The sequence below is a fragment of the Octopus sinensis genome, linkage group LG20 (assembly GCF_006345805.1).
Source record: "Octopus sinensis linkage group LG20, ASM634580v1, whole genome shotgun sequence".
NCBI classification, from domain to species: Eukaryota; Metazoa; Mollusca; class Cephalopoda; order Octopoda; family Octopodidae; genus Octopus; species Octopus sinensis.
This window is the reverse complement of record NC_043016.1, coordinates 21,455,725-21,471,178: the sequence shown is the minus strand read 5'-3', so window position 1 is coordinate 21,471,178 and position 15,454 is coordinate 21,455,725. Positions and strand designations below refer to the sequence as shown.

The 15,454-nt window shown below is 33.9% G+C and overlaps 1 protein-coding gene across 3 annotated transcripts in view; it reads right to left on the bottom strand.

Annotated features, from left to right (window-relative positions):
* Positions 1–376: 376 nt before the first annotated feature.
* The window catches only part of LOC115222470 (nuclear pore complex protein Nup98-Nup96), a 92,094-nt gene continuing 77,016 nt past the window's right edge, over positions 377–15,454 (bottom strand). For all 3 annotated transcript variants that reach the window (XM_036511690.1, XM_029792686.2, XM_029792687.2), the window contains 13 exons: positions 14,476–14,620; positions 14,192–14,284; positions 13,977–14,095; positions 12,513–12,692; positions 12,232–12,368; positions 9,300–9,560; positions 8,681–8,836; positions 6,030–6,159; positions 3,116–3,239; positions 2,806–2,945; positions 2,344–2,441; positions 1,111–1,206; positions 377–974 (listed from right to left, as the gene is read on the bottom strand). In XM_036511690.1, the coding sequence (XP_036367583.1) occupies positions 893–974; positions 1,111–1,206; positions 2,344–2,441; positions 2,806–2,945; positions 3,116–3,239; positions 6,030–6,159; positions 8,681–8,836; positions 9,300–9,560; positions 12,232–12,368; positions 12,513–12,692; positions 13,977–14,095; positions 14,192–14,284; positions 14,476–14,620 (1,761 nt within the window). In that variant the 3' untranslated portion in view covers positions 377–892. The remainder of the gene's footprint in view (positions 975–1,110; positions 1,207–2,343; positions 2,442–2,805; positions 2,946–3,115; positions 3,240–6,029; positions 6,160–8,680; positions 8,837–9,299; positions 9,561–12,231; positions 12,369–12,512; positions 12,693–13,976; positions 14,096–14,191; positions 14,285–14,475; positions 14,621–15,454) is intronic.

Here is a 15,454-nt window from a genome sequence, read left to right as displayed (position 1 = left end):
TCTGAATAAGAACAGCAGTAACCTGGGCAACGCCAGGTCATTGAGCTAGTGTATATGTGTGTGTGCATGCACACCTTTATGTTTGTGTTTGTCCCCCACCCCCACCATTGTTTGACAACTAGTGTTGGTGTGTTTACATCCCCGTAACTTAGTAGTTTGACAAAAGATACCAATACAATAAGTATGAGGCCTACAAAGAATAAGTCCTGAGGTCAATTACTTTGACTTTAAAAAAAACCTTTAAGGCAGTGCTCCAACATGGCCACAATCAAATGACTGAAACAAGTAAAAGAATAAAAGAAATAGAAATAATATTAAAGCAAACAAAGACTTGAAACAGAAAATATTGCCATAAAACAGAAAGAAAGAGAAGATATGTGGTTGTATCACAAAATACTATTTATTTAAGATAGTTGGAAACACTAAGTTGCCTGATAGTTTCTCCATGAAAGTACTGTTCTTATACAAACAACCAAAGCCAATTGTTTTCTTTTGCTCATTTACCATTATTTTGAAATCAACAATAAAATTTAATTACAATAAAAAATATAAGCTTTTGAAAACAATAACCTTAGTAGAAATCAATAGTTGTGATGATCACAGTCCAGAAGTAAATTTGTTTTGCAACTGATTAATTTATGGAGTGCGTATGTTAATTTCTTTTTACATTACCACTTTTGAAAAGGAATATTGCATTTCGTATGGTGGGAGTGACAAAGGATAAAATTGTTATAAAATTTACACATACATGCACACAAACATACACACCCATTATATACATGTGTACATTACATTAGTAAAACAGACACATACTAACACATGTCTAAGATAAAATCAGTTGGAGTTTAATGTAGAGACTTCAGAAAGTTTAAGATACACAAAATTTTCTGCATCAAAATGCCATCAATTCACATGTTTCCTGCTCCATACTCTCATCAGGGATTTCCAAGTTCTCAATTTGGGTAGCTAAACGGCTGAAATAGAAGAAAAGGAAGAAAAAAAATTATACATATCTGTTATTTAGCACCAAAGCATATTTGTTAATTATTTATTCATTTATAAATAAATTTAGAATTAAAAGAGAGAGAGAGAAAATGGAATTTTACTAACTTGGTAATTTTAAAATCAAAATCATTCTGATGTAAAAGCATAGAAAATATTCTAAAAATATTTGCTGTATTTTTGGACATCTCTGAGATACACAATCTAGAATGAATTAAAGCAAAAAAACCAAAAAAAAAACAGAGTTATTAAAGAAAACAATTCAACCATCAATATTTAAATACTTTTTTCATATGAAGCATAACTTATGCAGGAAAAGTAACACTTTGTGAGAGAGTGAAAATGTAATAAGTACAGAATACAATAAATTAATTAAAACTTCCCACTATGGCTGACAACACGAACACCACTAACGGATAGTTAAATCACTAGGAGGTTAGCTTACCAAATACAAAACTGACAATGAGAGAGAGAGAGAGAGAGAAAGAGAGATGCATGATCTTAGCCTTAATAAATAGTAAGCTTAAGCAAACTATATATATATATATGGTGGATAATATAATTCATGGTTGTGAGAAGGACATATTTATAGATAAACTCTAACATATTGATTGCAAAGTAATTGTTTACAATATTTTATCTTCATGATAAAACCTTTGAAATTTAAGGCTATTTCTGATTCCAATAGCAAAAATAAAGCTATGTAGGCACAGGCATGGCTGTATGGCTAAGAAGTTTGCTTAGTAACATCTTGGGTGAGTGTCTTCCACTACGGCCCCATACCAGTGAATACCTTATGAATAAATTTGGTATGAATTGTGTGTATCTGGACATTATGCTGTCTGTACTTGAAGAGTTAGGGGTAATATCACATTGGTTGGAAACAGTTGAAAACTGCTAATAGAAGAGCATCTAACCAGAGATAATATGCTTTGTAAGATTTTGTCTGATCCAAACAAGTATGGACAAGAGGATATCAAAACAATGATGATGATGATCACAGACAGACAAACACATGTGGATATGTATGTATGTGCGTCTTTCATAGCTCGACAACCAGTGTTGGTTGGTTGTGTCCCTTGGTTCAGTGAAAAGAAGCTGATAGTATAACAACTAAGGAACAAGGATTGAGGTCAATTTAATCAACTAAACTCGGAATGTCCTATCATGGCCATGGTCCAATGACTGAAACAAGCAAAAGAATATAAGCAATTCCTCTGGTAATGCTCAAATAACATTCGAATATTGCCTAAAAACCATAGTTATAAAATAGTTAAAGAATATTTATAAAAATTTTCTGTTTCTACAATAATTTTATATATATGAAGAAATGTAAATTACCTATCTTTTGCATCACGACAAGGCAAATTACGTATTTTTGGGAAAAAACTGAGGAGAGCAGTTGACATCATTTCCAGTTGTGATAAATCAACATCTTTCTGCAAGAAAAATATTAAAAGTTTTTTTTTGAATTTAAAACATTTATTTTCAAATTCTACATACTAACTATCAATTAGCATAAATATATGAAGTGTAAGCTAAACAAATTTGGTAGACTTTTATGTTGGTATTTTGAAGTAGCTTTGCATGTGACTTACCAAGTAAACCAGATAATATATAAGTTGTAATTTATTTTCCATCCGTTTCTCACAAATGATACTACTTTAAGAGCAAGTAACTCATCCATGTACAGTGAATTTTCATTTGCATAGAACATATATAAATAAAATATGAGAAGGATGGTCAGAGTGAAAGGTTTTAAGTTTTATTCAGAAATAACTAAAATTTTTATTCAGAGCTTACTTTTTTAAATTTAGCCAATGCTTCATGTAAATTTATATAGCTTAAGTACACAGAACCTTCTGTGGACCAATTTTCAATCTTGCAACTTTGCTCAGGTGGTGAAAGAAGCTCTAACAGATTCTTCAAATGGTGGTAGTCATCTATTAAAAAAATAAAATTAATATTAAATTCAGGATTTAAACTGAAAAGAAAGTGTGTGTGTGTAAATAAAAGTATCTGGTAAGAGCTATTACATTATTTTACAATAAAACAATTTAAATTTTACTATCAAAATTATTTTTAAATTGTAATAATTTTAACAAATAATTACCATTAATTACAGCATAAGGAGCAATATGTTTCAAAATTGCTTCATGAGCTTTGTTATATCGTTCAGCTTTTATGAAATGCCATGCCATTTCGGTGTACTTATTATAATATTGAGCTTTGATTGCCTATCAAAAAAAAAAAAAGAAACAAATTTTTTAGTTTTACAATGTAATATTCTGAGGAAAATGTTTGCATTAAACCTTTCAATATCAAGGTGGCCGTAGCTGGCCAAGAAATTTAATGGCAAATGATATCAATCTGCCTGTAAACAGCTATAATAAGCTAGTCATATTAAAAAGAGAGAAATTTGTACTTGAATATAGCATGAATTTAAAAACTGTTTTTGTTAGTTATTTTAGTAAGATGTTAGACCTAGACACAGTCTTTCCAAAGAAATGAAACCATTAGATTATTTTAACTTTTCCTTTGAAGTGATTCCTGCAGAAACAAATCGCTATGCAGAATATAAACAAAGAGGGAATAAAGATAGTTTGAGGTTAGAAAGTTAGAAACCTGAGCGCGCGCATGCATGTGTGTTTATTTATTGAATTTATAGGGTTTTTTAAAATTTACCTGTAATTTTAATTTACCAGTACAATACTTGATAAAGTTTGATTAATTTGGAGTGTGAATCATTATTATAATAGAGGGACCCATGAATATTTCATGGAATTAATAGTAAATTCATTGGGTTACTCCTAAAAACCTGAATGCATAGCCTATGTTGTCTTTGTATGGAAAGATAATCACTCATCTGCTACTAATTGAAAAGTGAAAGAAATTGGAATATGAAGATTACTTAATGTACTTTATATACATACTTTATGCACAATTTTATAGACTTAATACTAAGCACTCATAAAATAAATATTCACTCTTATTTTCCCCATAAATAGAAAAATTTACATGGTCATAGTTTCATATGTAGAAAACAAAAATTTTATAGCAAAAATAATTATTTTATATGTAAAATATAGGAGTCAGAATTTCACAGGGATAAAAATTTAATGCAACATGGCATACTCTGAAAACCACATTGTTGGTAACTTTTAAACCAAGGCGATGGATCAAAGCCAATGCACGTTTTAATTTTCGTAGACCTTTCAATCCTATACTGCTTTGCAGACTATGTTCTTTGTGTTCTCCCTCTTCTTTTCCCTTGCTTGTTGTGCTGATAACTTTAACTCTCACATCAGATAATTTAAGAACCCTTGAGAATGCAACATTAAAATGAATGGCAAGTTTGGGATGTGCTAGTGATAGGTGATATAAAGAACTTAGTTCAATTAAAAAAATCACTTTTTTACTATGCACTCATCATTGCCACCTCCTCCTCCACTCTATCACCCTCTGCCTTTCTTTAATCTACCATCAGAACATCACCCCTCTGCTAAAGTTATATTCCTAACTCACCTCTATATCACTACTTTCAACTAGCATTTTTAACCACATAATAAATATTATGTTCTCCCTACCACATGTCATGGACACTTTTCTCTTTTTCTTTCTTTCTCTCTCTCTGCCTTATCCTCTTTTTCTCTAATCACATGAAAGCATTACCGACAGGCTAAGTAATATAATGACAAGCAGAATTATTATAAAATGTGTTTCTATGTATTTCATTTCCTAGTATTCTTCAAAGACAAGTTCCAGTTTTTCATTGTTTTACCTTTATGGTACACCTACCTCATTCTGCTTTATCTTTATGGTACACTTGTTTTACAAGCATTAAGTACAACTAACAGCTAATCCAGGAATTTGCACAATTCTTCTCTATTAAAATTTTGCTGTATACTCATTGAATATATTCATTTTATATGCTAATGTTTAAACAGAATTTAAATAATTTTATATTTTGCTGAATTTACCTATATTTAGATTTACTTTGAAACCAAAATTATGAAACAGATTCAGCTAAAAACCTTTTATTAAATTGTATTCCAGAAATCCCATTATGTTTGTAGTGGAACTACTTTCCTGTGGCGTAGTGGTCTTCCATCTATGTGTGATGTGCCTAGTGTGCAGCCAGCCATATTGTCTCGCACATAGATGCATGACTCACCATCTCTACAAAAGAGAAAAGAGTGTGCCTTTTGCAGTGAGTCAGCAGAAGAACTCAACACCATGACCGTCAGTAAACAAACTCTGTTCCAGTCAATCAACCAGCAGTTAGCAGAATACCTCAAGGAGAGTACAGCTATTTTCAGTTGGATTTCGGAAGGACACTACCCCTGACAGCATTACTTCAGCATGAACAGCTGCGTTATTTTCCCCATCTTAACCCTGTAAACTTTGTGATTACATTAAGCTTGCATTGCAAATCCCGTTATTATCTACAGAAGGAGGAAGCCTGTGTAAACTTCTTACTACCTTTATGCTTTTACCCAGTTATGTAATAGTAGGCCCAATGGCCTTCCTTGACACCTACATACAACAATTGTCTACACTCATTGCAACCCAAATAAATTACGTTGTTTGTTCTAATATAGTTTTTCGATTTATTTTCTCAATGTCTCACAGATGCAACTGTTTCATTGACTTTCAACACTGTCTATTTATTTGGTAACATGCTAAAACTGGTAACACTTTACGTAAGTTACATTCAAACACAGAAACATCACTGTTGCATGTTTGTATATAAAGAAAAAAAAGCTCCAGTTGTTTTATGAAACCAGTCTACATTCACATTTATTTTAATTGAAACACATAAGGGTAATATTTTGATTAGAAATATAGTAACAAAAGGGTTAAATGTAAGTGAAAATATTGTTCATACTGAAGAAATCATTAAATAAGATAGTAAAATTAATTCAGATCTAAAAATACCTAAAGTGTTTATATATCATCATCGTTTAGCGTCCGCTTTCCATGCTAGCATGGGTTGGACTAATTTGCAAGTAATTAAAAATACAAACCTTTGCATAATGAACCCATTCTCTTGGAATGAAAAATCTCTCTATAATAAAGGCTTCTCTTTCTAAATATTCAGTATCATGACATAAAGATATATGCCGCATAAGTGTTTCCATGACGGCAGCTTTTCTCCTACAATTTATAAAGAATTCAACAATTCATAGAAATATTTTTTCTTCTTTTTTAAAAAAAAGAATATATTATGAATGTTTGAAACCTAGCAGCAGCTAAAAGATTTTCATGTAGTGTTAACTTCAGAATGGAAGAAATTATGCATACATGTTCGCATTAATGTGTGTGCTTAGCATTACACAATAAAATTATATAATAATATTGTACATTCATAAATTAAAACTCATGAGATCATCAGAACATCATGGTTACACCAACAATTCTGCACTAATTATAAACACAAAATTTCCATTTAAATATACAATATATGGAAGGCCCAAATTAGGTTGAACTGGCTGATAAAAGAAAATAAGATATATTGCTTCTTATCAGTTAAGTTAAAAATTTAAGGAATTAACAATCTCTAATGTAAACAAATACAAGAATAAGTGAAAATAGGTAAAATAAAAAATATATTAAGAAATAACCAAATAATATAGTATTCAACAGTCAGCTTCAATATAAGGCCAGCAAGGCAACAATACTTCAGAGAAAGCATATGAACCTTTAAGAATTTTATTCACGCATAACAAACCTCTAATGAAATTTCTAGTACAATGGACTGGAATAAAACAAAAGACATATATACACACATTTACAGGAACATATAAACATACATATAAATATAAAAAAATACACTCATGTTTATATATAGAGGAATAGATAGGGTGGAAAGACTGGCAAGACAGTAGGGAGAGACAAAAAACATATATACTAAATGTGTGTGTGTAAGCCATGTACAGGGATGCAGTCAGTAAGGTGAACGTCAGCAACAAATAGTAATGAATTTGGTGTATAGGTAGGAGTTCACCAAGAATCAGTTCTCAGTTCCATCTTGTCTAGTCCTCAAGATCATAACAGAGGAATTTAAGACTGGCTGCCCTTGAATGCTCCTCTAAGCTGATGATCTTGTTCTTATAGCTGAATCACTACCAGAACTAGAGAAAAAAATTATAGGTATGGAAGCAAGGTCTAGAATCAAAGGGCCTTAGAGTTAATTTAGCAAAGCCTTAAGTCATAGTAAGTAGGAATATAGACTAATCACAAATCCCTTCAGAAGACGGCCCTGCTCAATAAGTGGAAAAGGTATAGGTAAAAACTCCATACGGTGTACCCAGTGCCAGCTATGGACACATAAGAGATGCAGGAGTATCAAAAGAAGGCTAACAGAGAAAGTAGTCTTTATGTGTGATAGATGTGCAGGTACAATAAACACTAGGTATGTACAGAAAATAGATTTCGTCAAATGCCAAGGGGGATACTTAGAAGTGGTAGATAGCTTCTGTTACCTAGGTGACCAGGCAGAGGAGGATGCCCTGAGAATGTAGCTGCGAGAAAGAATGGGTTGGGTAAAGTTCAGGAAACTTCTACCTCTGGTAACAAAGAGCCTCCTCCCTCAGCAAAAGGCAGATTGTATGATACCTGTGTGTGAAAAGTCATGCAACATAGCAGTGAAACGAGTTATGACTGCAGAGGACATGGGACAGAATTATTTATATCATGATGATTTGTGTCGGGTATCAAAATGCAGACATCATGACTACTGCTCATTGCTCTGTGAACACTGTAAAAGGTATCAGATGTACAGCTGCAATAGAGACTACAAAGCAGTGACCAGCAAAAAGGGGCACAACTGACATTCTGGCTGCATCCACATTGATGGAATTCGTCCCTACATCTTTGAAAAGGGCCTTAAGCTAAGTTCAGACAGCTATGTGAAACTGCTGGAAGGCCATATGTATGACAACAGAGATCTCCTTCTGAGTGAAAAGAAGACTGAATGATGCTTGTGTATAAAAAGCAATGCTACATCATAGTGCAGCAAGGACCCTAAATGCAGGAGACATGCGAAGAGGAATGAAGCCAGTATACTCTGTTCGCTGCGCAATGTCAGGATACATGTACAACTGAGTGCTAGTGTATTGAGAGAAAAGTTAGGCATGAAAGGAATTAAATGTAGTGTGCAAGAAAGAAGACTACATTGGTTTGATCATGTAATGTGTATGGACGAGGATAGTTGCATAAAGAAGTGCTGATCACTTAAAGTGAATGGAACTTGTGGAAGTGGAAAACATGCAACAAAATGTTGAAGGCTGACTTCAAGATGCTGAACCATAAGGAGATGAAAACAGACTGAAATATTTGGTGCCTTGTTGTGCTTGGTAAATGCTCTGCCCCACCTCCATTCTCACAGGCCTGTCAAAGCTTCCCCACCACAAGTCATTTATTCCCTAGCACTTATCACTTCTCTATCTCTTGTATTCTTTGGCTACTGTGATCACCTGAGAGCAGAGTAGGCATATACTACACCCACTCCCATTTATTATCTTCCTTCTCTCACTCACCGAAGCTAAATAGCAAAAACCATCAACATTACCAGTCTAAAAGGACTTGTGAAAGTCATGGGATGTGTCCCTTCTATCTGCTTAACAATATAAAAGAACAAGATGAAAAAAAATTGACAAAATGTCATAAAACTAACCTCTTTTCATCGTTTATATGTGCCAAAACAAAAATTGCCCACTCCCAAAGACCAAGTGATTCAAGTTGGGCTGCAAAGCTATGATTTATGCATTCTTTCTGGTATTCGGATAAATGATTATATTCAAGACTCTGTAATACTTGATATAGATGCCAACTGAAGGGGAGAAAAAAAGTATGAAATTGAGACAAAAAGATTTAATTTCAATAAATTAAAAATAAATGCAATATCTCAAAATGAAAGCAGTGTATGCCCATTTGTCTTTATAATGAGCCATAATAAAACATATACAGAAAGAAACTGTATATTTCTAAATCTCTCAGAGAGATTTATGCAGTAGCAGCACGATAAGGACACAGGAAATGTGTCAAGTCCAACAGGAAACGGTATTTCCTAGGGCTAAATAACAGTAGCATTCTTCCCTTTTATGGGACTGTCACATTAAGTTGACAACATGCTATCACTTTAAAACATATACGGTTTCAAACAATTTCATAAAAAATTAAGAACAACTTATTTCAATAAAAGATTGTGCACAAAGAGATGATTTCACCAGCCCTGCTCTCTCTATGTATATATTTAGATATTCATTAAGTATAAATATAGAATTGTTACTGACCTTAATCTATAATCAAGATGGTTGACTGTTGTTGATGCTGGTGATAAGGTCCGTTCAAGAAGATAAGCTTTATTTACATAAAGTTGTAATAAATGATAACATGTATCGTATATTTTCACTGAGTCACAGTCAGTATCATCGTTCTCTAAGTAAGATGGAACTGGTGACCTAGCATATTTGCCACATTGACTATCTCCCATTTGAGCTGCATCATATCTTTTCAGAGCTTCAAATATTACAGATGTTGGACTGCATGCATACCTGAAAAATAAGAATAAAACAGAGTATTAAAAAATATATATATAAAAAGAGTATTACAAAAATGTGTAAGTAAATGTGTGTGCACATGTATACACACACACACATGTACATACAAGGTGGTATTAAAATGTTCCCAGACTAGTTTTGCAGTGTGCCAACAGATGGCATCACCCAGTTGCATGTGCATTGAGAGCTAGTAGTGATCTTCATGAAGCAGTGTGTCAAGTGACATCACTGTGTTTACTTGTGATCATGTGTATACTGTAGTCTGTGATGATTGTTGTGATGGACGGGAAGTTGGAACAAAGGCCCAATGTGAAATTTTGCATTAAATTTAGGAATTCTGGGCCTACTTCAGCAAGCTTATGGCAACAAGGCAACGGGGCATAAGCAATGTTTCCGATGGAATGGGTGCTTCAAAAGCGGATGAATGTTCCATGTTGTTTTTTTTCAACATCCATGGTATTGTACATTGAGAATTCCCCCCTGCCCCCACTAGAATGTTAATCAAGAGTTCTATTGAGACATTTTAAAGCATTTGAGGGAGGACGACATTTGATGAAAGCAACTGGATCTGTGAAGTGTGAAGAATTGGATTCTTCATGACAACAATGCACCGTCACCAAGCTCTCCTCACTCATGAGTTTCTTGCCAAAAACAACATGGCATTGCTTCCGCACCTGCCCTATTCATCAGATTTAGCGCCTGCAAGCTTCCATCTCTTCCCCAAGATGAAAAGGCAGCTCAATGGTCACTGTTTTAACAATGTCGTTGAGACCTAGAACAAATCATTGCTGTGCAAGGTGACTATTTCAAAGAAGATGATCTTAAAACTTTTTTATTTAACATTACTAGTCCGGGAACCTTTTGATACCACCACACACAGAAGCATCCCTGCATAACAGCTATTTCAGAACCGAAGCTCTACTTCATAGAACAAAAATGCAAAAGATGCAGTGATACTTAGTGTGAAGGTAAAGGTTCGTTAAGGTTCAGCCTTCAATCCTCATAGTCTTACAGACCATCATACAAGAGTTTAAGACTGGCTGTCCCTAAGAAACTCCAGTGCGTCCATGCTGCCAACAAAGCATGCGGAGTTCTGTTTTGATTCGACGGTCATTCGGAATGCTCACAGCAGCCATATTCCTACCACTCTATGTCACGCTGGTGAGACCCATATTGGAGTACGGGATGCAAGCCTCTTCTCATTATCTCCTCAAAGACATACATCATCTCAAAAGAGTCCAGAAGCTGGCTACCCGCATGATTCTTGGTCTCAAGCATTTGTCTTATGAAGAAAGGCTGAAGATGCTCAACCTTTATTCTCTAGAAAAACGCTGCCGCCGTGGTGATCTCATTCTCGCTCACAACATCATAAGCAGAAAGTGTAACCTCTCGAAAGAGCTGCTCTTCACTCCTGCTCCAGAGCGTCAGCTGCGGGGTCACTCCGAAAAGCTCTATCTGCGACGATTTCATCTCAATCGAAGTAGAGGGGCTTTCTCCGTCCGGGTTGCTGATCCGTGGAATAAGCTGCCAGACGAGATAGTGAAGATGCCGACGACCGCTCGGTTCAAAGTCTCTCTTGACCAGAAATGGCCTGAACTCTTTGCATGAACATCCTCCCTGTATATAACTCCAGAGCCAAAAAATTAACTTAACTTAACCTAACCAATATGCTGATGATACTGTTCTCATAGCTGAAACTATAGTAGAATTAGAAAAAACTAGGTATGGAAACTAAGCCTAGAGATCTCAAGGTAGACTTAGCACATACTAAGGCTTTAGTAAGTAGAAAAGAAGAGAGGACCCTGGTACTTTCAGGAAAATGGCCTTATTCAATATACAGAAAAAATGTAAGTAAAAACTACAGACATTGTACTGGACTCAATGTAAGATATAGATACACAAGAAATGTAGTAGAATCACAAGCAGACTAACGAAAAAAAAGCTTTGTGTGTGATAAGTGTACTGGACAATATGTACTCTGAGTGCACCATAAATAGATCCTCTTGAATGCCTTATAAGTACATAACAACCTCTATATTGTCATTATTGTTGCTGTTATTATTATTATTGGTATAATTACATATTATAATGTATGACTTCTCTAGTACGCTTACCCTTCCCTCATTAATACATCTCTTGTATCCTGACTTTATATTTGCATTGTATATTTTATCCTGCCATCATCTTTATTGACTATAAAATTAAATTTACCATGCCAAATTCTACCCAATCCATGTGAACATGGAAAATCATCATTATCATTGTTTGACATCCGTTTTCCATGCTGGCATGGGTTGGACGATTCGACTGGGGTCTGGGAAGCCTGGAGGCTGCACCAGGTCCCAATCTGATCTGGCAATGTTTCTACAGCTGGATGCTCTTCCTGATGCCAACCACTCCGAGAGTGTAGTGGGTGCTTTTTACAGGAGCCAGAGGAGCTGGCATTGACCATGATTGGATGTGTGTTTTTTACATGCCACCGGCACGGAAGCTAGTCAAGGTGGCACTGGCATCAACCACGATGAATTTTTAAAAATATTTACAACTCCAAATTGTCATGAAGAATCTTATAATTACAGGCTGATTCACACAAACTTTTGTTTCTAAACTATATATAATAATTCACTTGTCTAATGGACTACTAAAACATTGAAGAAAAATTTACCAAAAGTGTAATCCAAGTGCTCTTTTCCAGTTCATATTTTCACACACATTGATTTGCTGACCACAAGTTTCAAAAATCATCTCTCCAGCGAGCAACCCAAGGATTTTCAACCTCTCTTTAGATATATGTGCACCAGCCTACACGATAGTAATAAAAAAAGAAAATTTTTTTAAGTAAAATAGTTCCAGTAAATCTAATGACATTTATCTGAACTTTACATAAAATGTTAGAAACTATTTAATGACAAACATGTATAAAAAATGAATAAAAAGTATACGAACCCGCTTATTGTAATTTTGTAGTTGTAACTGCATAAAATGTTTATATGTTTTACTAAAACCACTAGCTTGTGCAAGCAACAAAGCTAAGTATTTGTCTTCATTTTTTATTGCCAACATGCAAGCTTCCTGTATTTGACGCCCACTCAGGTGACTTGTAATACTTAATAGGTTGCCATTCTCCTGAAATAGAAATAAATTAATATTAGGAATTGCAACATTAGTCACAAAATGACTTTGTAGTTATGAAGCTTTTTTCACAACCATGTGGTCTGGGGTTTGGTCCGACTGCATGATATCTTGGGCAAATGTTTTCTAGAAAAATCTTAGGTCAATACCTTGTGAGTGAAATTGATAATGTTTATATTTCTTTCTATATACCTACTTTTATGTTGACATCACTTGAAAAACATAGTGCTCTGTGATTAAGTCCCAGTATATTACCATTTTGATACTGAAGTACCAGACTCAAGTAAGTACAGGAATTAATATAACTGACTAAAACCCCAGCAAGGCTGCAGTCCAACAACTGAAACAAAGTAGATAACTAAATACAAAGACATATCTTTTTCTGCCACTGCTCATCTTTGCAAATTTGATTATATTCTTATATTGAAGTTTGCTGAGCTGTTCATCTGAAACAGTTCTTATAACAGCTACACAAAAAATAGCGATGTCGCTTGATTTATAGTATGGTCTGATGTAACTAACAAACTTAGAATCAATGTCTCCTCCGCTAAAGATCCCCATATCTTCATTCAACACTTTTCATTTATTTTGAAACATTTCAACATAAGTTTTTGAAGAAACTACATAGTCCAAAAAGAGATAAAATTCACAACTATTCTATACAAAAGTTGTATGTACCAATATGAGCTACAAGATAGTGAAAAAGTCTCTGCATAGTCATTTGACTTGCTAGGTCACCATATCTTAACTCACTCAAATTATATTTTACAATAAATCTGGTTAACCAACAATATTTATTGTAGATACTATTACTGTGCATTCATGAATTGCACAAGAAGTTCATGTTCAATTTTGTGTTAAACAGGGTTCCTCTGAAGGATCTTTGGATTAATGATATTAAACAGGAGTCATAACTCAGAGGTAGGAGAGTCTCTCCATGTTGAGTCACTACTTCTCCACAATAGAAAGTCATATCTTCTTTCCCAATTAAAATGTTGCAGGAAAGAAACACAAACAGATTCTTCAAGCTGGGGTCAACCAGTAGGAAACCAAGGTGTAGATTAAGAATGAAATGGTTGGATGATATCCATAGTTTCAGTTGGTCATACTTGGGAATCCAGCCAAAAAGTGTAATGATAGTTGTTTCTGATAGCACCCAATGTAGGGGTGCTTAGGACTCTATCATATCAACCCTCCCAGGAATAGTAGGAGAAAATGGACAAATAGATGGATTAAATTATTTTCTGAGCTTATTTTAGTAGAATTATTGTGACTTACTTTAGTAGAATTCTTTTCTATTTCGTTAGCAATTGTTTCTGCTTCAGTTTCAGCCAACCATCGAGAAAATGCTTCTTTTCTGGCTTGGTGATATTCATAATCTGTGTCGATATCTGTGACTAAGATACACAAAAAAGTAAGTTTAAATTTATAAATATATGCTCTTTATATTGCCAATCTATTCCGAAGTATTTGAAAAAAACTTTTTTAAATACCTCTATCAAGTTCTAAAGGTTTTCCCCAAAGTGCAACACAGAGATCCCAACAAATCTTCATATGATGTATTTGCTGATAGTCTGGGTGAGAAGCTGAAGACCACAATAAAAAGAATATTAAAATATATCAAATGCATCAAACATTTTTGTAGGATAAAATATGGATGCAAAGAGAATTAGTAATTATTTTTTTTAAATCTCAACAATCAACAAACTTGAATAATATGATTGATAACATTTATGTATTATAAAACCACCAAAAGCAACAATGATTGGAGCCATACCCATATTTTTGTCATCTTGAGCAGCACATTCAGCATATTTACATAAAGCATTTATCCCGTATTCTGGAGCAAAATGTGGATTTATATATTCTTTACTGGATACAGAATGGCTCAGCTGATTTTCTAACATCCATTTCTGTTGAGACTGAAAAACGAAAAAAAAAAAAAAAAAAAAGAGTTAGTCTCAAAATTCTAGGTTAATTGGATTTTTAAGCTAATCGTACTTAGGTTGAAAGTTGTGGTCAAATAATTAGAAAAGGAAAATATCCAACAGCTAACTATTAATATTAAGATATTTTAAGAAAGATACAACTTGGTAATTGCTATATAAAATTTTTCCTTTATGACAAACTAACTACATCAAATACATTGATCAATCATGAATGTTAATGTTGAATGTGTTAACATTAATACAGTAGTTACTGCTTCCATGTCAAAAAAGTTTCTATTACAAGCAGCAATAATATTGGGTTGTCCGGAAAGTTCGTGCTGATTTATAGTAGCTCACATTTTGACTTATTTTAGAACATGGTTGAGTCCATAAAATAGGATTTGACTACACCTCCATTTAGAGCACAGTTTAAGCTATCTTTTCATGGAAGAAGGTTTATGCTCCTACAACCTGTGTTAATTCTGTAACCCTTTAAAATAGAAGATAAGAAAGTTCTTTTTCGGCACTTAATACTTTTCTTTTTCTGTAAAGAGAAAAATGCCTCACAAGCAACCAAAGAAATATGCACAGTTTACGGTGATGTTTCTTTATCCAAAAGAACTGTTTGGTAGGAGATGAATAGCTAATTGCAAGAATACTGACTGCCTCAGAAGTTAGTAATTAATTTTTTTTTTTAAATTAATTCTAATTAGATATGCTTTGAAAAGACCAGATATACCTATTTCTTTACTACCCACAAGGGGCTAAACACAGAGGGGACAAACAAGGACAGACACACGGATTAAGTCGATTATATCAACCCCAGTG